This window comes from Caretta caretta, chromosome 15, assembly GCF_965140235.1.
Source record: "Caretta caretta isolate rCarCar2 chromosome 15, rCarCar1.hap1, whole genome shotgun sequence".
In the NCBI taxonomy this organism is placed as follows: Eukaryota; Metazoa; Chordata; order Testudines; family Cheloniidae; genus Caretta; species Caretta caretta.
The window spans coordinates 31073518-31093893 of record NC_134220.1 but is presented as its reverse complement, the minus strand read 5'-3'; the positions used below and the strand labels follow the sequence as shown (position 1 = coordinate 31093893).

The 20376-nt window shown below is 46.5% G+C and overlaps 1 protein-coding gene and 1 long non-coding RNA gene across 6 annotated transcripts in view; one reads left to right on the top strand and one right to left on the bottom strand.

The window, feature by feature from the left end:
- Window positions 1-20376, bottom strand: part of MYO18B (myosin XVIIIB) — a 201723-nt gene that overhangs the window by 70407 nt on the left and 110940 nt on the right. For all 5 annotated transcript variants that reach the window (XR_012665109.1, XM_075120125.1, XM_075120124.1 and 2 more), the window contains exons 28-33: window positions 19492-19646; window positions 16954-17077; window positions 14474-14674; window positions 13735-13845; window positions 10973-11077; window positions 6934-7086 (exon numbers count right to left, since the gene is read on the bottom strand). Coding sequence is in view for 4 of the 5 variants with exons in the window: in XM_075120125.1 (XP_074976226.1) it covers window positions 6934-7086; window positions 10973-11077; window positions 13735-13845; window positions 14474-14674; window positions 16954-17077; window positions 19492-19646 (849 nt within the window). In the remaining variant the exon portion in view is untranslated. The remainder of the gene's footprint in view (window positions 1-6933; window positions 7087-10972; window positions 11078-13734; window positions 13846-14473; window positions 14675-16953; window positions 17078-19491; window positions 19647-20376) is intronic.
- Window positions 1-20376, top strand: part of LOC142069331 (uncharacterized) — a 37153-nt gene that overhangs the window by 985 nt on the left and 15792 nt on the right. The gene's annotated exons all lie outside the window — the stretch shown is intronic.

Here is a 20376-nt window from a genome sequence, read left to right as displayed (position 1 = left end):
TCAATTTATTTGAAGGGGTGGTACAACAATTATGCACAAATAAAGAGTTAAGTGGCACATTTCAGTCCCTCTTGCAGTCAGCAATCTCCATTTTTGTCTGGTTATTTATTCCCTCCGCATGTGAAAAGATTCTGTGTAAGGGTCAGTTACTCAGGTTACTGTGATTCATTCTTTAAAATGCTATATATAAGTCTTTGTCAAAATGGTGACAAATTGCCCAATTAAGAACACTAGAGGTGGGGGCGGGGGAAGCAAGTCAATGACCATCATCTATCTTCAGCACTGAAGTGGATATAAGAGACTACTAGGGATTCATTTTTAAATATGGTGTTAAAACAGGGAAAAATGGTAGACAAATAGCTTGTGAATGTCTGGGGGAAAGAACTTATTAGTTAGAAGAAAGGGATCCATTGAGAATATTGAACAGTGAATTTTCCTGAGCAGAGCAGCTATATCTGATCTGCAGCCATTGATTCAAGAGCACTTTGCTTTCATGTGATTTCCTCCTAAGTGAACAATATCACGTACCGCGAGAGCTAACCCACAGGTGTCAGCTCCTTACAAACTCCTTCCAGCTGCCACTCTGAAGTACTTCTTTTGGCATGAAATCAACGCCAGTCCTAATGAACAGCAGTGCCAGGCTGTGCTGTGTCAGCCCGAGCACTTTGTACGACCAAGCGAGGAAACCACACTGCCCCCTTTGCAATCAACAGGAATCCTGAGTGCCCAAAGCAGGCCAGATTAGACCACCGACACAGCTTGCCTTCAGAAAGGACTGGGAGGCATGGCAAGCAAAGACTGGATTCATTTATGATACAACATGAGAAGAACAGTACTCAAAGGAGCTTTACACTCTGTGCAGGACAGACCCAGCCAATTTTGTGGGGAAAGTACTTTATTCTGTATTAACTGCTCTGTCCACAATGCAATTGGTATCTCTCACTTCGGAATATGGCTGCGTACTAAGTAAGATGTATTTAAAACTTCTGGCCATTGACAATCCCTGATGAAGAGTGTAGGACTGTCACAGCATAGGGTCAGGCATGTGTGCATTTTCCCAGGGTTCCTTGCAAATATGGGGGCGAGAACATGACAGCACATGCGTAAAGAGCCACAGGTCTCCTCCAGTTCTGTTTGTTTATGCCTCAGCACCTTCTCCAACCGCCACATTCCCTGAGCGCTTATGTTACTTTTCATCTTTTATTCTGTTTTACGTGGAAATGAGCAGCTGGTTGAATATTTCTGAAACTAGCAGCCAGCCCGTTCCCCACAAATCCGAAAGAAACAGCTGCATCTTGGGATCAAATAAATGACGTGACAGAATTAATGTATGTCTGAGTGAGAGCAGCCGCATGTGTGCACACGGGGAGGAAAACACACAGGCCCTGAAGACTATTAGCTGCAGTTCAGGCTTGTCACTAATTTGATAGCCGGCCACCATTAACCCCTGTGAGGAGGGGCAAGGTGGGGGGACCAGCAAAAAGAGGGCAGGATGACATTCCCCACCAAGGGAGGCTCTGATGTAGCATTAGGAAAAGCACACTGTTCTGGCTTGTTTTTTAATAGGGGAAAGCTTTGTTTTTCAGAGAAAATTTCATGAAACATTAAAAATCATGAACACCCATATTTTAATAATCAGCATCAGCCAAACATTTACCCCCACTCCACCCTGCCCCACCTCCAGCAGCATTGGGTCCATACAGTCACAGGAGAGAAAGAGAATCTCTGCGCACTGGATAGCAATTTATTTTTAGTGGTTTGTTACTACTGTGACCCGAGGTGCCTCAGGTCGCCCACACTGAAAATGCCAAGGGCAGGGCAGGCTGCAAAAAGGAGAGCAGGTTTTCCTATCACTGGTTGTTAACACTAGTTAGATTCACCAACCAGCCACAAACTATCTGCCCCCAAATCATGTCCAAATGTTGGCTTGTGTGAGGCAGGGATTGTGCCTCCTTCCCCTTGCCGCAGGGCAGCCAGCACACGTCTGGGGGCTGTACAATAACGAGTGACGCTGATGGATACTGTGTGGGCTGTACAGTGCGAGTGTAGCAGAGCTGTATCCAGAGGCCAGTCACTCCGAGGAATGGTAACGATGGGTGTCCCTAGGTTGATACTCTAACTAAGGGTGTTCTGGGGAATTAGGACTGGTATGAACATGTGCGGGACCCATTGGCTCAGTATGTGTTATATGTCCACCCGCTCCGAAAGGCTACTATCAATAGCAGGTAATGGACTCCCCCCTTCACCACAAGGATAGAGGTTATGCTCACAAAGCGGGAGGTCTCGTGTTCAATCCACACAGATGGACCCTGGTGATGGATCCAGGAAGACAGAGCTGAGCAGCATGCTCCATAGTGTGTTATTTGCAAGACAAAAGGCACCAACAGTAAAGAGCAATTGCTATTAGGAAGACTAGAAAAGACATTGCACACCAGATGAGTGGGGAGAGTCCCAGGCTTGTCTCCCAGACGTGGCTGAAGAAGCTTGGGGGATATTTGATCTTTAACCAAGAGACAGGTCTTAACTGCTGTAACTCACACAGCTAGCACAGTAACTCAGGGTCTGCACATCTGCTCACAGGGGGCATCTCTCTCAATTGTTCCTAATCCCCTTTGTCAGCTAAAACAAGGACCTTCCAGGTCAAAAAGAGAAAGAGGTGCTGAATGATATGGGCTGAGCTTCCAATGGCTTTTCTGATTCAGCATCAACTGGCGTGGGCTGTTCACGGTCTCAAGCCCCTGTGGGCGTCATTTCAAACTCCACCTGTGTCCTCCCAAACCCCACGATAAGTGGATCACAGCTAGTACCGTCACCCATGGAGCAGGATATAGTGGGGGACTGAGTACCACTAGAAATCATTCCGCTGATGCTCACTCTGCTCCCTGCTGCTGACCAGAAATTGATGAGTTGCTTTCTTAGAGATGTTTCTCTTCAGCAAACAGAGAACCGCTTTAAACCAAGATCGCCTTCCATTCCCCCAGGTGGAAACAGCTGCAGCTCACAGATGTTATTTATGCAGAACTATTAGCTCAATTATGTATGTATGTTGCTGGAATTGCTTATGTCTCCAGCTTAGTCTGTTTCCAGTGGAAATGTACAGCATGGATTAATTACTAAATGGCTTCTGAAGATTGGTGTCATTAAATCATCATTATTCTCTTGCCTCTCCTTTCTGCGTTGTTTTCTTGAATAGATACCAACGCAGCATTAGCAAGCTCAGCGCAGGTGATAGTTAGTGTGAGGTTCCACGCCCAAACGGCACAACTTGTTATACCTGCTTTGCTGGGTTTTTTGGAGTTGAAGCCAACGCACTTCCAATGGCATTTCCATTGTCTCCAATGACAGCACAAGGCCAGGAAGCCCTTATCTTCTTACTGGTATAGTCAAGCAGTCTAGCCAGGGTGCCCAGGCTTTTCACACCAGCCCATTCACTCGGATCTGCCATTTTCTCAAGCTGTCTCCCAACTCCTTGCACTAATTGCTCCAGCCTCTCGGCATGGCAAGCAGCCACCTCTGAAAGAGCAGAACATCCAGGGCACTTGCTCTGCATCTGCTCCTTGGGTGCAGCTACACCAAGAGAGACAGATGCCAAAAGTCACACCCACATAAGCAGAGTGCTCCATGGGCTAGTGGGCTGTTCCACCAGGCTTTTAATTTTTTTCTGGGGTGAGGAGCTTCCTTTCTGTCTCTCTCCATCAGCCACACACCCCAGGGGGCTCTGAGCGTCACATAACCAGGGGAGTGGCTAGGAACAAGCCTGGGGAAATGGGAGCAACACCTCAAGAAGAACTTCCTCCTGGGGAGATTTGTGAGCATGGGGAAATAGTCTCCCAGGAGAAGTGGCGAAAACCCCATCACTTGGAACCTTTAAAAAGATACTGAGGCAAACATTATCCAATGCACTATAGGAAACAGGTTTGCACTGGCTGCAGCAGCTGGATTAGATGACCTAACAGGTCTTTTCCATTTCTATAACAATGAGCTCAATTTCTCGAAAGCAGCAACCCCTATATCATTGCAAAGCTGCAACACACAGGCTGTGTGTGTCATATTCCCTTCCAGTGGCTAATCTCTATAGAGGATAAGAACCTACTACGGCCACCAGGTAAAAGAGCTACTCCTTGAGTTTCTGTAGTCGAAGTTCATGCTTTCAGTGCTGGAGGTCCAGTGTTCAGACTCTGCTCACAGACCTTGGGTGAAGTTTGTTAGAAAGACTCTTATCCATCCTTTCTTTCTCTTCCCCCTCACCACCATTTTCAATTCTTTGGGAGCAGTCAAAAATGAATAAAGAAAGGTGTGTGTGTATATTTAACCTCTGTTCTGCTCTACGCTAGTTATGGAATGCAGGATGTCTGTGCTTAAAACAGAAGCAAATTAAACTCTGATTCTTGCACAGATTATAATACAACACACAATACTTATCACCATTTCCATGACAACAGATATGAAAGGGGATTTCATTTGCAAGAACGGTAGAAAACACATTGTGGAGAAGGTAATGAACATGGGCTGTAAAAAGAAAGATGGAACATTTTATTTAATTGTAGTTGCCTTACTTAGATACCCTTTGTTCCCAAGACAAGATGCCAGTCTGCGCTAGAGAGGGGAGAAAAGGTCTGAGGGAAACGGTCTTTGTGCTCAGGCATGTGTGTAGAGGCTGCTGTTATCTTGCTGCACAAGTAACAAGGAAAGTTCTGTAAAAACTCATATAATCTTGCAGTTTCACGTTGGGTCAGGTAAATAAATCATGTCCCCAAGAAATGCTAGAAAGGCTTTGCCGTGTCAGGACAGCGCTGTTCATTAGACAGACGATGGACAGCCTAAAACAGCCATTAGCCTCCATCTTGTGCACTGTGAATGAAGTTTGCTGGAAGCTGTTTTCAGGCTGATTTCAATGAGTTTTCTATTTCTTCACAATTTTTTCCATTGTAGATGTAACTAGTAAGTGTCGAGAGACAGAGTGAATGACTGTGGAATTGACTAGATTCCTTCTTTACTTTGGAAATCCCACAGAACCAAATCCAGGTTCTGAGTGTGAGCTGGAGCCCTTTGACAGTTATTCCACTGACTTCTATGGGCTTTGGATTGGGCCCCTCATGAGAACCATGAGTAGGAACTCTAAAATCAGAGGTGCCCCATTATTTAAAGTCACATTCATGCCTGTTGATTTGAATTGTAAGTGCCCACAGAGTGAGTCCAAGCATCATGGGACAGCTTGTATTATTTCAGATGGGAGAGAGATGGAAAAGGAGTTTCAAGCCCAGAGATTTTCTGAGGCTGAGAGAGGATTGTTTTACTGAGGGTTTTGAGGGGCGCTTGTGAAACACCTGTCACACAAAGAGGTACTCTGTCTTTAAAGATGCTCACTTAGAGGGCCGATCCCAGAGGGTACTTTAGTCTCAGCGGGGAGATCTCCCCGAAAGTGAAAGGAACAGCACTTTGAAACACACGAATTTGGCTGGAGCTCACTCTGTGTCCGACACGCAAACACACTTCCCACCTTTCCTCTAGAGCTCCTGGCAGGAAACAGAAGCTCGGAAGACAGCAACTGCACTCCTCGCTTTGCTTTCCTGACTAAACTCCTCATAACAAAACATTACTTTTTAGAGCACAATTCCAGCTCCCTTTCTTACTCCTGCTACCTCAGTTTGAAAGCAGGGAGGCCAAGAATACACAGGTCACAAGATTTTAGATACTAAGGGGAGCTGTAAAATATCAGAATTAACAGGGTCAGTAGGGTGCATGTCTGTGGAAAAACAGCTGGGATATAACTCCATTAATGACTCTACAAAAGTCTAGTCCTACTGGAGCTGAAGCTTGTCTTTTCCTAGCCCTGATTAATGCACACCAAAATCATTAAGGCAGGGCACTGGCCAATTGGTATGCATGTCTGCACATGTTTACAGAAGAGGGTCCATGACTGCTTGGTCAGTTGGGTGTAGTGATGTCATCATGTATTTGGGATAGGCCTGTAACAAGTGTCTTACTTCTGTGAGTGTAGAGGTACTCTTCCTACTGCAGAGGAGCGATAGCGTTTCCAGCATCCCAGCTGTCATAAATGTAAAGGGAAGGGGAAACCCCTTTGAAATCCCTCCTGGCCAGGGGAAAACTCCTCTCACCTGTAAACGGTTAAGAAGCTAAAGGTAACCTCGCTGGCACCTGACCAAAATGACCAATGAGGAGACAAGATACTTTCAAAAGCTGGGAGGAGGGAGAGAAACAAAGGGTCTGTGGGTTTTTCTTTATGCTGCCTTTGCCGGGGATAGACCAGGAATGGAGTCTTAGAACTTTTAGTAAGTAATCTAGCTAGGTATGTGTTAGATTATGATTTCTTTAAATGGCTGAGAAAAGAATTGTGCTGAATAGAATAATTATTTCTGTCTGTGTATCTTTTTTGTAACTTAAGGTTTTGCCTAGAGGGATTCTCTATGTTTTGAATCTAATTACCCTGTAAGGTATCTACTATCCTGATTTTACAGAGGGGATTTCTTTACTTCTATTTACTCCTATTTCTATGAAAAGTCTTCTTGTAAGAAAACTGAATGCTTTTTCATTGTTCTCAGATCCAAGGGTCTGGTTCTGTGGTCACCTAGGCAAATTGGTGAGGCTTTTTACCAAACCTTGCCCAGGAAGTGGGGTGCAAGGTTTTGGGAAGTATTTGGGGGGAAAGACATTTCCAAACAGCTCTTTCCCAATAATCAGTATTTGTTTGGTGGTGGTAGCAGCCAATCCAAGGATAAAGGGTGGAATATTTTGTACCTTGGGGAACTTTTTGACCTAAGCTGGTAAAGATAAGCTTAGGAGGTTTTCATGCAGGTCCCCACATCTGTACCCTAGTGTTCAGAGTGGGGGAGGAACCTTGACACCAGCATAACAAAGAGAGAGGTGCCAAATGAAAAGAAAAGAAAACCAAATGTGTCTAAGGTCTCTGACCTGACTGCGAACGTTCTCAAGCTCCTCTTTGCTGACAGACCGACTGGGCTCTCCCGCTGTCACCAGCAGAAGCTGCACATCTGCGAGAAGAGCGTGTGTCCTCTTCAGGTCCCGCCGAAGCCGCTTCTCTACGTCGAAGTCCCGATGACCAATCTGGGGGCAGGAAGGCTTTCATTAGAGCCAGTCCCCCATTCTGCAGGAAATTCCAACATTTCAGGGTTTTTTATTTAGAATCAAATGAAAAGGTGACATTTCAAAATTTCCCATGGAACCAAACCTCAGGAACATTTCAAACTGGACTGTTGAAATGTTTCACTTCAACATTTTGTTCAACAAAACTTTGTCAAAATCAGCTTGCCCTCACAAAACGTTTTGAGTTTGATGAAATTACATTTCCCAGTAGAAAACTGTTGAGTTAGAAAATCTGTGACCAGATCTAGTTTCTGTTAGATGCAGTCTGCCTCAGTCTCCAGTCAAACAACAGATTTCAAAGGAGCAGCAAAGAAACTTTCTGTAGTGATCCAACAGTTCAAATAAATAACTAACGACAAAGTCTAGGACCCAGGTGCTTTAAAATTTCTTTATTCTGTGGTATTCCCTATATATAACACATGTGCACAGTGGTTATTGAGATCCACAGCAAGTCCAGACTTTATCCACCGTCTCACCGCCCTTAAGTGATTTCATCTTTACTGTTGACCCCACTCAGCAGTGACGGATGCCAGCGAAAGCTCTATGGGTATCTTCCATAGGAAAGTGACAGGCTTTGCATGCTGAACTAACCCTTGCCCTCACTTAGAGCTTGCAGATCTGAAACACCAGGTGCTGCTCTCCAATGCCCTGCTTCCTACCCAGACAAACATCGGAGTAAACCCTGCACCAGGCACGAGCTATCGCTCCTCTGCAGTAGAAAGAGTCCTACAGCAACATTATCCCACTCTCAGAGCTAGAAAAGATTGTTACCAAGGATACTAATACAGAAAAACCAGTGTGGCTCGAGGAAGAACAAGACAGCAATGCAGCAGAATATCAGTCTGGGATCATGGAGGACTGTAAAATGTATTTTTCATTGTCACTGTCATTACTGCAGATTTGACCTTTCAGGCTTTACACCCATGGAACATGAACCAGCTGGGAGGTGAATTCCTCACCCCATAAGACAGGCTGCAGATCATCCATGCAGCCTCTCTGCAAGGCTTTGTGCTGGCATCAGGGGTGAATTCCAACAACAGTGAGGGGAAAGTCCTGCAAATCCTGGTTTGAATGTTGAAATGGATTGGCCTTGCCTGGATCTCTGCCCCTTGCACACTGGCCTTCTGTTAATACCGGTGCAATTGCGAATTACTAACATGGAGACTCACGGAAATTGAATCTCTGATTTCCACAGGCATTCACACCTAAAACCTGGTTACTAGGATTACACTCATCCAATCAGGGAACAGAAACTACCCACTGTGCTTTATGATGCAATCATGATTAAGCAACATCTCAAATCTCAAATATTGAACAGCTTAAATTAAAAAGTCATCACAAGTTATTGAAGAATTAAAAAAAATCAAGAAAACATACAATTTTATCTGGAAAATTCCATATCAGAAAAAAAAAACAGGGAAAAACCCCACCAAATAAATGTTCAGTATGAATTATTCCCACAGCGCTAATGCAGAGCATCTGTTTTTATAGCGAAAGGACTGTTTGCAAATGACAGTTATTCAGTTGTGTCCCTTGCTCTGTAGGTAGAGGTTTGTGTTATTATGGGGGCTCCTCACCAGTTAATTTTGTGCCACTGTATTACCCTGAAGCCCTTTAAAGAAGAAGTGAGTTTAAAATATTCTACATCCAAATGAATTTGTGAGTATCCACGGACACAAGATAAGAGAATTAGAAAAAAAAAAAAAGCAAACAAGGACATGGTCCCAGTGTTTGATTTCATACTAATTGGAATACGACAGCTCTTGCACTCTGTGCTTCTAAATATTCCTTTATGTGTCTCCTCTACTCTCAGATCTAGCCTCCTATCATCTGTTCACTGGTTAAAATTCATTATGCAGACTTGACCTTGGAACCTGATTTAAAGCTGCTTGGCATTTTTCCGTAACCTGAAAACACTGGTGGCGTCTCCGCTTCCTTAATTGGCTTTCAGCTGTTTGATAAGAAGGTCTGCAGCATACTGTCCACTGCAAATCAGACTGTAGCGCTAATAACTCGAAAGCAGAGCAGATGTGCTTTTCTCCCATTCTCTCTCCCCGCCCCTCCCTACACGGGCAGGCTCTCTCCTGGACGCTGTACTGTACTGTTTGTCCTATCTCAGCGCTCATCTGCCGCAGCAGATGAATTCTGTGTCATAAATACAAATTGGGTTTATTGACTTTGCCATTCTCAGTGCACAGAGAACGCCAGTCTCTGCCTGCCCCCTCTGTCATCACCGACAGGTGCCTTTTCACTTGCAATCAGGGCCAGAAAAGCTGACTAATACAGTGTTTTTCATGCCCACGTTTGCTCTTCCTTTCTGCTAATCACAATAGGAAATGAAGAATCCCAACAGTGAACGTGGTCATTTGGTGCAGGGCATGGAGAGAGAGAGATTATACAGTCCTGGCAATACCTTGTGTGGGGTACCAGCAGGGCAGCATCCTCTGGTAAGGACAATCTGACACTACCTAACTCCCATGCACTGAATTCTCTCTACAGCTCATATACTATATTCATTCATCTGTGTTAATTTTTGTAAACTATCAAACAGAAGGAACACACTGAATTGACTGGTGGTAGTAATAACAATATCCTCCATTTATATAGCAGTGTTTATTCTGCCAGTTACCAAGCATTTTACGAGCTGAAAGCCTATGGGAAGTTCTGGATAGGCCCCATTACACAATTTTACATCTATCCTGAAATCTCCCCACCATTGCACAGTGTTGTTAGACTCCAAAATTCTTCTTCATCTTCTCTCCAAAACGTAATGAACATACATAAGTGCTAGACCTCATGAACCCCAGCCAGCTTATTCCAATGATCAGGAGTTATGCTAGCCTATGACCATAACTCCAAATAAGTAGTTCCCACTCTCCTCGGTGTGCCCTTGGTTTAAAGCTATTTTAATTGCAATATAATGCTGAGCTGTCCACAGGCAGTTTGAAAACATCAGCATAAAAGACTCAGCTCACTGGGCTACAGCCCTGAGTCTCGCTGTCTTTCCACACAGAAGTGATGAGACAGCATGTCTAAATGTCCAGTGAGGCTGCTCTTCTGTCTGGCCCTTACCCTGCACACCCAGGTAAGGACATGGTGCATGAGAGAGTTTCCAAACATGGCTAGGTTTGTATGTCACCTCATCGAAATTTCGTCTCATGAAGCTACGTCCAAGTTCCTTATCGTATAATTTAACATGAAAGAGCTGTGTATGCTTTTTCCAGCACATGCTCTTCAATCACCACCCTACACACATTAGATGGTGACAAAAGATGTGTTTGAATGAATGTGGTAGGGACAGACATCTACAGTAAATAACAATCTGATAATGGCTTCTCTGGGCAGAAGGAGTTGGTCCAGCATTTGTTTTGGTGTGTTTGCTTCTCGCACAAAAATAGAACAAGGAAAGCATTTCTTTCCAATGGTTAGTTATCCAGACACTTATTCTGAGAAAAACTATAAAGCTGCACCTCCAAGAGCCCATTATGGGACCAGCCCCACCTTTGTTCTGAGACTGTACTGGGACCCCAGCACTAGAACTGCTATGGCAAATGATACTGCTCCAATAGGCAGGATAATATTTAGTGGAAGAAAAGCTGGGATTTGCCCCTTGGCAACATGTTTGATAGCAAGGGGCTCATTGTGTTCTGGTTCTGGCTTCATTTGTTTTTTTGTAACTTGTCCCATATTAATAAAAAAAGGCAATAGTGGTTTGGGTGGGGGCATGCCGAGTGCAAGGTGGGAATGTCAAGGATTGGAGACACACACATTCGTCTGGCTAGCAGTTTCATAAGCCATCTCCCAGGAGCTGGTAAAATAAGTTGACTGATGGATTCCAGTTTCCTACCTGCTCACAGAGGGTCCCAATGAGCCCTTCCAGATCCTGCTTCTCGTGGAGCACCGTCTGCTTCTCCTCAAATTCCTGCTCCAACTGCATCTCCAGCTGACGAAGCTGCACACAGGTGAGAAGCACACAGACTGCTCAGAATGCAATCTCCTGCCCCAGCAGAGGCCAGCAGACGGCCACGGGGATTGCTTCCAACTTAGTAACTACTTCCCGGACACTACTTTGCTTGCTCCTTCCAGCGGTCTCTGAACGGTTTGCACCTTTCCGTTTAAAAAGGTGAAGGCAATCACAGTCCCATTTTACATGAAGTCTCTTATTTCTGACTGAAAATATAATAATATGGCCCAATGGTACGGCCTGCCAGGGCATGGCCAAAGCAGCAGCTAAGTAATGGCTCCTGCTGGCACAACACAGCAGCTTGGCAGCCAGTTGAACGCTCCCATCAATGCTAGTAGGGATGGGAGACTTGTTGCCCTTTAAAGACACACTGGATATGTCTACACTGCTAAGAAACCCTGCAGCAGCAAAGTCTCAGAGCCTGGGTCAACTGACTGGGCCTCACACTCAGGGGCTAAAATGACCAGTGTAGACATTCCCACCCAGCGAGGATCTCAGAGCCCGGGATCCAGCTGAGCAGGAATGTCTACGCTGATATTTTCAGCCCTGTAGCGCGAGCCCCACAAGCCTGAGTCCTTCAACCCAGGTTCTGAGACTCACTGCCGCAGGGGTTTGGGGCTGTGTAGACGTACCTTCTGTGTATTGGGGAGATGGCCCCAGTGTCTTCTTGGCAACGCAACCACTTCTGGCTAAGGAGAGGGAGACGTGGAGGCCTCCTCCCAACCCACAAAGCTTTCCAGGGGCCACTTCCAGCTTGGTCCATGGTGCCACCCCGAGTGCACTTGAAGTGCATGGCCAGAAGCACCTTTCATGTCTATAATTATTGTTGCCTCAATTTTTGCAAACATCAGTGTCTGCTCTGCTTCCTCATGCTTTGGGAGAGGCAGACAGACCAGATGCTCCAGTTCCTCATGGCTGCTCTCCCCTGCTCTAGTGGGAGCCTACCCTGACAACAGGGGATTCCCCCCAGCAAGGTAATCCTCAGGTGGCCTAGAGATGCCACAGCAGCTCCTGAGAATTAGTTTGACGGTGGCCAGAGAAAAGGGGGCCATATTCCCTGCACTTCTGACAAGGACTTGCCGTGTGACCTCGGCCTGAGTCACGTAACCTGCGTGCCTCAGTTTTCCCATCTGTGAAGAGGTCACAACAGTGAGCTCACAGAGGTGTTGTGAGGACGAATCAGGCCACGTTTGTACAGCTGACGGAGGAGGGAAAGGCTTGAAGAAGTGGCAAGTGTCAGGGGAACCGAACTGGGCTCATTTATCTGGCCCCTCTCTAGGCACCACTTATCACCTCTCGTTGAGACAACGAAATAAGATCCTGATGAGCAGTTCAGAGCTTTGCTGCATGACCGACAGAGGACCAGCTAGACCCTAAATGGGGTGGGGAAATCAAAATCAGAATGGTTTATTTCACAGCATGGTTTTTGCTCCTTCAAGCCACTGGAAGGACCTGGCCTAGAGCAGCAAACTTGCCAAGAAGACTCCATCTCTGAACCTGTCAGTGGCTGGCATGGCTCATCAGAGCTCTCTCAAGTCAGCCACCAGCCTCCTTCTGCATCTCTGAAAAGCTGCTCATCAGCTGGGTTTAAAAGGGAAAAGCAAACAAGCAGGATACTAAATATTGATTCCCCTCTTGAGAGTCTCTGCCATTTACTCATTTAGAAAAGAAACATTCAGTCTATTTGGGGCAAGAGAGGGAAAAGAAGAAAAATCTCTCTTCAGCTGAGAGCAGCCTTGGAACCTGTTCAAAATTTTTTCAGTGAAATTGACACTATCTTACCCCTTCATGGAGGGCAATTAACAAAACAAACACAGACAAAGCCTGAGAACTATGACTACCGGATTCCCGAGTGGAATACAATGTGATAATGCCCAGCAATTGAAAGCCATTGGGCCTAAGAATAAGTAGAAAGGAATAGAAAAAGAGGGGATGTGTGTAGAGAGAATCATATAAAATGTGATGAGCGTGGCCAACCGTTGAACCTCCCTGTATTAATTTTCCTGGACAGAATGACGACGCTGTCCGTGGTTCTCCACCAGCAGATTGTAATATGCGGGAGGGGGGGGGGTCTCTCTGCAGGGACCATGTCCCTGACAATAATGGAGTCATACATGCGTCAGTGACCCAATCATCCTTCACATGCGACTCCTCCACAAATGTCTGGCTGTGGAACTGATGGAGGCCGCTTGTGTTTGCTTCCTGTTGTGTCCTGACACACACACTCCTCTTTTTTGTTTTATGCAAAAGCACAGATACATTCACCCTCAACAGAGATCATTTGCTATTGACAACAGGGTGTTCAAGATGCATGGCTCACACTATCTGCTTGAAAGCAGCATGTCAACACAATGTTAAACATAGGGGTTTGCACCTTTCCGAATATTGCACTTAGATTACAAGCTATATTTGCCCTGTCCCATTTTCTGACTGAATCAGTTAGGCCTTGCAACACTGAGCAGTGCAATGTCTAAATACTTGTAAAAATCTGGGCCTAATTCCTTATTTGTTCCCCAGTCAAAGCCACATGCAGAAGAGAATTCTAAATCTCCTCCCCAAAGGCAGGTTAATAACGCATCCCACCCTGAGTCCCTTGGTCACACCCTTCAGCGAATCCCATCCCAATTAATACTTTGCCGACTTACCCTCCTCTGACAGGACTGGCGAACATCCTCTAGCTCCTCTTCCTTGTCTTCCAGCTCCTTCTGGTGCATCTGCTTCATCCGTTCTATTTCCATTTCAAGCCGCATGTGGAGCTGAGGAGGCCCAAGACAAAGAGCTCTACGTCAGCTGGGGGAATTGTTACAAACTCTCCCAGAGCTTCCCCAGCTTACTGACCAGGAAGGAAACTGCAGCACATTTCCTCTGAAGATTTCAGAAGGATGCCAGATGGGCAGCCCATGCAGCTCAAATGCATGGGAGGGGCACAACGACCTATCACATCCTAAAAAATATCTCAGATCCCAGGCCTCACTGCCAGGGGACTTCGAATGACAGAACCTGCCAGGAGCAAAACATTTCCAAGCAGCAAGCTGATGAAGTTACCACCTGCAGGCTGTCAGCCTTTCACAGGGATGCGCTGCTATCACCTTGCAAGACTCAGCCACTGCAATGCAAAACACCTGTTACCCATCAATGGAAGGGGGTTCTGAGCCTAAGGTTTGATAATGAAACAACTGAACCATATTAAAATTGTTAAACAAGGAGAAGAATCAATAAGCTGAACACTGAGTTTCAATAAGGCGAGAGGCTGCAGAAGACCCTAACAATCAATCTCAAGTTGGGGAGCTGATTACTTGTTCTGTGTTTCTCAGGGTTGCTGGAGACCACGGCACTGACTTTGGACCTCCTGGATAGAATAGCGTCAGGAGGAGGAAATCTTACCTGTTCCAGCTGCTCAACAGCATTTGCATGTCGGCTCAGTTCTTTTTGCTGTTCAGCAGCACTGGACTCAAGCTCCCAAAGCTTCTTCCTTAGGGTAGCCACAGCATCCTTGTCCCAGGCCTCCGGTGAGGTGAGCTCCTGCACTCGGATGGCCAGCACTGCAATTCGCTGATTCAGATTGGAAGTTTCCAAGTCCTTTTGCTGTGCAGGGGGGGAAAAAAGAAAATTCACAAATGTAGAGGGTCCAGGTAGTCTCGTTAGCCCCATTAGCAATGAAGCCATCTGCTTCCCCAAGAAAACAACCTCCCAGGGCTTGACTGAGAAACCAGAACTGGTCAGAACGTGCTGCGGGTGTGTGGATAATTTAAATGAAAATGTGAAAAAATAGCTTTCACTGAAATTTGGAAAATTTTCAACCTGGCTTGTTAGGAGCCTCTTGACACTTCCCTTTTAGTGACACACAGTGAAGGAGGATACAGCGAAGGGACGAGGCATTCTCTCTCATGCAGCATCTAAACAACAATAATGATCGCCGTTAACCTTACTTTTGCGATCTGCTACAGATACCCTTGGGATTCAACTCATGACACAGTGGCCTTTGCAAGGGATGGGAGGTGGACTCGGAGCTTATCTGATGCAGCAGTCACTCAATGAAAATAACTATTACTTCTTCAGACTCCTCCATTGGCCCCCACTCATTGCAGGATCTACTTCTCGTTTTAAGACCCCCTCCAGGAACCCACAGCACCTAACTCATACCAGTTCATCTGAGCAGCCCTTTTGTCTCTTTCTCTCTACTCCTCTCTAGCTCCCTCCGGCCACCCACCACTCACCTCTTCTCTTACTCCCACATGAGGTCACTGTTGTGGGTGTGACAGCATCTGCCATCTGGTGCTAACTTCTCTCCATTGCTGGACCTGCATCTCATTTCAGCTCTCCACTGAAAGCGTGCCCTCTTTCCCTTGCCTAGTTCTCTTAATTCCCTTCTCCCTCTGCTGGTCTCTGTTCTCTAACTCCGTCATTGTAGTTCTCAGCTCTGTAAGGAATTTTGGGACATGAGGGGTATGAAAGTTTCTCTAGCAAAATAAAGCTGTGTTGCATTATCACAAGCTTTGATGGACCTGCCTCATTGATTAACTGGCACTCTGAATACCCTCATTTACTGCAAAAGTTTCCAAGCAGCTATCGCATCTCTGAGATTCCAGAATAAGAGATACGTCGTATCAACAAACACTACCAACACCCTTGACTAAAGCTAGAGATCTTTTTAGAGAGACCCCTATCATGGATCTGCTAATAAAGGATTACAGCTCCCATCAGCCCCGTCCCCACTGTATGTCCCTTTCCTCCTGGCTGGGCAAGGGCAAAGATCATGAAAAGGTGGAGGCCAGGCTCTGTTTGGAAGTGGCAGCCGCATGGCAAGCCAGGAGCTGCAGAGAAGCTAGAGACAAAATAAAAAATATTCTCCAGGAACTGTATGCAGGGCTGCTTGTGGAACCGGCTGTGACTGACAGACATTTCAACTGGAGGCAAGTCTGCATGGGACTTATGGGGAAGCAGCAGTGGCTGGGCAAGAAGCCAGGGCCGAGGAGCCCCAGTGAGTCTGGTCTGAGAAACTGCAAGCTGCTATTTGCTTGAATAGACTGGAGAGGGTACCCCAGGGCAGTAGTCCTGAAGAGCTTTGAAGAGCCATCAGTTGGCTGGCCCCCAGGACCCGAACCGGAACTACTATCTCTCACTTTGAACTCTGTCTACGCCTCTTACCTAGGGTATCTGCAACCTTCCCCTTTTCTGCCAGCCCTAGCAAAATACCCTTCCCTTAGCCATGTGCCTGAGTGGTTATTGGAACCCACCAAGGCTAGAATCTACAAGGTTTAGCAGCTGGAGCACCTACAGAGCGTGCCTCCAATTCACGGTACACCTGGCAGCCTCGGGGTTTGGGGTACTCCATTACTGGGCAGCCCCAATATTTACACCCCATTCCAAGTAAATAAGGGCAACTTCAGGTTGAAAATACCCTTCTTCTACTTCTCTCTTTACACCAACCGGGGCTGATTTAACAGTAGGCCGCTCCCATTCTACACAGTCTTCAAACTCGGAGTTACGCCAGCATAAAACTGGAACAATGACGTGCTGATTTTGGTCCCGAGTTCATTCCCACAATGCATTGGGGCCCCAGTCCTGCCGCTTGTTACAAACAGACTTACGGACAGACCCTGAAATCTGGGCAGAGCTCTATTTACTTCAGTGTGTTTCTGTGTAGCAGTTGGGTCCCTTGTCTTTCAGAGGAGCCTGATATGAGAGAGCCCTATGCATCCTGCTATGTGCTGGAAGAAATCACAGAATAAAGATGTCTCTAGCAGAGTGATTGGTGTCTAATTATCATGACTGTAATTACAACTATAAGAGCTTTGCTGGAAGATGCCAGTTCTCCAGAGCAGCCATCTAGGCAAGGGTAAAGTGGGATATTTTCCTCTTACCTCTAATCTCTGCTGCAGTTTACCCAGCTCCCATCTGATGGTGGTGTTCTCCTGGGTCACTTTTTCACGGAGGCTCTTTTCAAACGCTGACTCTCCCAAGGCCTGGGCGAGCTGCATGTCAAACCTGCCACATGTGACACATCCGCATTACTGCTCTGCGGACAACAGCCCAGATGGGAACACGACCACAAGTGAGCATTAGCAGGGGAACAGCTCCAAAGGAGAGGGCAAGAAGGTGGCAATTAGCATCCACTTGGCCTTGGACTTGCCAAGTGCTTCCGAGGTGAACTCAACTCATCAGGGGCTACATAATGGATCTAGAATCTGCAAAGTCTTGCAGTCATTTGGTGAACCGCTAATTACTCCATTCAAGTGCTGGCCTCATGAAATTGAAGGTTCCTGAACAGCAGCACTGCACATTTAGCCCTTTGCACATACGCACCTACAGCGGCACTCAGCAAAGAACAGAACATTAACAAGAGCTCTAAGTGGCCATTACTAATGTAAAACACTTTAAAACACGCAGACACTCAGAGTAAGCCTGTGTGTGGAGCCTGCCCTGAACTCACACAACGTTGCAGGCAGCTTAGAGATCAGCCTCTCGCGCTGACCCTCGGACTCCGCGCTGCCCTTTCCGTGCTACGAACCTTGTGATTTCACAGCCATAATTAGGTGATTAAACTTTCTTGACTTGTTAGTAGGTATGGGTCAGACCCAAACCCCTCAGATCTAAACTCAGGATCTGAGCTCCATGGAGGTGGTAAAATGAAGGATACTGGCAGTGAAGTGTTTTGAAAAGAACACAGAGGGAGCTGATACTGCAGCCGAAGGACATTCTCTTTTTCTCTGTGCTGTGATGCAGAAGACTCAATCTTGGTCTCTCACTTCCTTGGGAGGAGGCAGTGCCCCCCCCCCTTCACAGATACCTCTTTGGCCAAACAATAAGTAGCAACACTAAAGTGCTTTGCACCCATTTCTTGGCGAGAAAATGGTGCCAGTGGTTCAGGAGTTGGAACATGAGCTCCAGGGCTTCCTTCATCCCACTCAAGGACATACAGTATTTTGCTTCCAGCCTGGGGGACTTACACAGCTAGGGGCAAACCCAGGGATCTTCACTAATGATGGATCTTTAACACACGCAGATCTCCAGGTCCTGGCCACTTCCTCTGAAATGCAAATTCTATTTGCTGCATCTCAGGAAGTAGTCACCGCCTTTGAGGGAAGGGTGTGCCTATCCTGCCTCACCTTCCCCATGAACTTTAAAATGCAGTATGCAGCTCTCTGAATTTTTCCTTACAGAACAATTTTTATAATGGAAATGTGTTATAGTTATACAGCAACAGAACGTATTGCCTGGCACAATATCCAACATTCAAAGCAGGTGAAAATAAACAGGAATGTCAGCCCCCAAAAGAAAAACCAGTGTCTGAGGCCTACTTTAGATTCACAATTCGCTTGCTACATGCTACAGGGTTGTTGCCTGGTGCCCTTTAATGGAGATAGTATTTAAACTCTGGGTATCAGAGGAATCACAGCAGCAGCCTCTGCCTTCCATGGGGTTCCCTTAAGAAGATGTTCCTGACCTCATATGACTAGCAGCCTTTGGCTATACATGATCTTACATGTTGTCGCCTCATTACTATTCTTCTCAGAAAAGACAGTGATTGCCTCACTGGATAAACAGCTGTCATATCTTCAGAGATCAAAGTAACTCTTGCTTGGAAGGCTTTTTGTGTGAGGGCGTCTTGCTGTCCACTATCCACTTCTTAGGCTCCAGCCCCATTTTTAGTGGCTGGATGGCTGGTTTTGCTTCTGCTTAACACCGATTGCTCTAGGAGCGGAGCCCAGTATATAGATCAGAGATCTGGGGTCCCCAAGAGGGGACAAGTGGTAGGTTTTTGAAATGTTCTGACTTCCTCAGGTTGTTGGCTAGCGCTGAGAAGGTCTCGAACCCAGGATTTGGCACAAAGTCCCCCCCCACACACACACACACTTCCTTATTGCTTCAGTGGAGAAAACCATTGCACCCTGAGAAATGGGGTCTCCTGTTCCCTCTAGCAGCAGGCTGGGCACAGGCTGTCTGGCTGCTGAAAGGGAAGGGTCTGGATTCATAGAATCATAGAATATCAGGGTTGGAAGGGACCTCAGGAGGTCATCTAGTCCAACCCCCTGCTCAAAGCAGGACCAATTCTCTGTGTGCTCTCAGCACTGAGCTGGGGAAGCAGACACTAGCCCCCAGGTGAAGGGCTAATCTTTCAACAGCAAACACAGTCAGAGAAGTTTAAAACAATGGTACAATTTAGGGTTTCTTCCAGGCTGGTGCAGAGCTGGAAAAGGAAATGTGGGACAACTGACAGACAGGGAAGTGATGGTTCCAAAGGCCATGGACACAATACGTTTCTAACCCTGCAGAATCACTTGGGGAGAAGCTTTTTGGGGCACCTCCGGGCATTGTGGAGCTCAAGGGGATAAGGTATCTCTAGGCCAGCTCTAAAGCCAGAGCTGCCTCTGCTGGCAGACCCCAAAGCTAGGTCTTACTTTTTCTGCTTCTTCTCCAGTTCATGATTGCGGCTCTGCAGACTTTCCATCAGGACCCGTGTGTCCTCCAGATCACAGGCCAAGTGTTTGCACTTCCTCTTCATCTGCTGTGCCACCTTCTTGGCACCCTCGTAGGTGCTTTGCACCTCACTGAGCTGCAGGGCAAACAGCAATGAGACATATCAAGCTGAAATTTCTGCACAGGGATAACTGGGGTGGAGGTGTGTGTGAAATTCACCATTTAGGGGATTCCCAACATGCAACCTGACTAAGGCCTCAGTCCATCCGAGAGAGAGAGAAGCCTGAACCAAACACCCCAGTCCAAAAGCACCCAGTCTTTGTGGGAAGGTTGGATCTCTGCTCTGAACTTTGCAGCCGGCTCACCAACCTCTCAGATGGGCTGAACCTGAACCCCAGGACAAAACACCCTCTAGATTTGGTGAGAAATTCAGAGATTTTTTTGCTGTTCAGAACTATTTCTCCTGGCAAAGCTCTCCCAGGCTGACATGCATCCTGTGCAGAGACCCAGTATAAGGGTCTCTACTAGGTGCCACTTAAATCCAACAAGGCCAAGTCACCACGTCCCTGTGGGCTGAAGTGGGACTTATGTGGTGCTAGGCCTTGTACTAGTGCTCTATCTAGGGCTGCATTTCACTGGACTGAGGGCTCTTTTCCAGCAGCAGTGATTCAAAATGATTTAATCCTTGCCACTCTGTGTGTCTATCAGGGTGAGTTCAGGGTGGCATAAATGCCAGTTTGGACCCAGTCCCCTCATGTCTGTGACATTTAAGATCATCGAACCCCATCTTTGATGTGAAAGGAAGCCTTTTAACTTACTAAAGTGGAAAAACGTTTCCACTAAGGATCCGCATTGGGCTTGGGAAG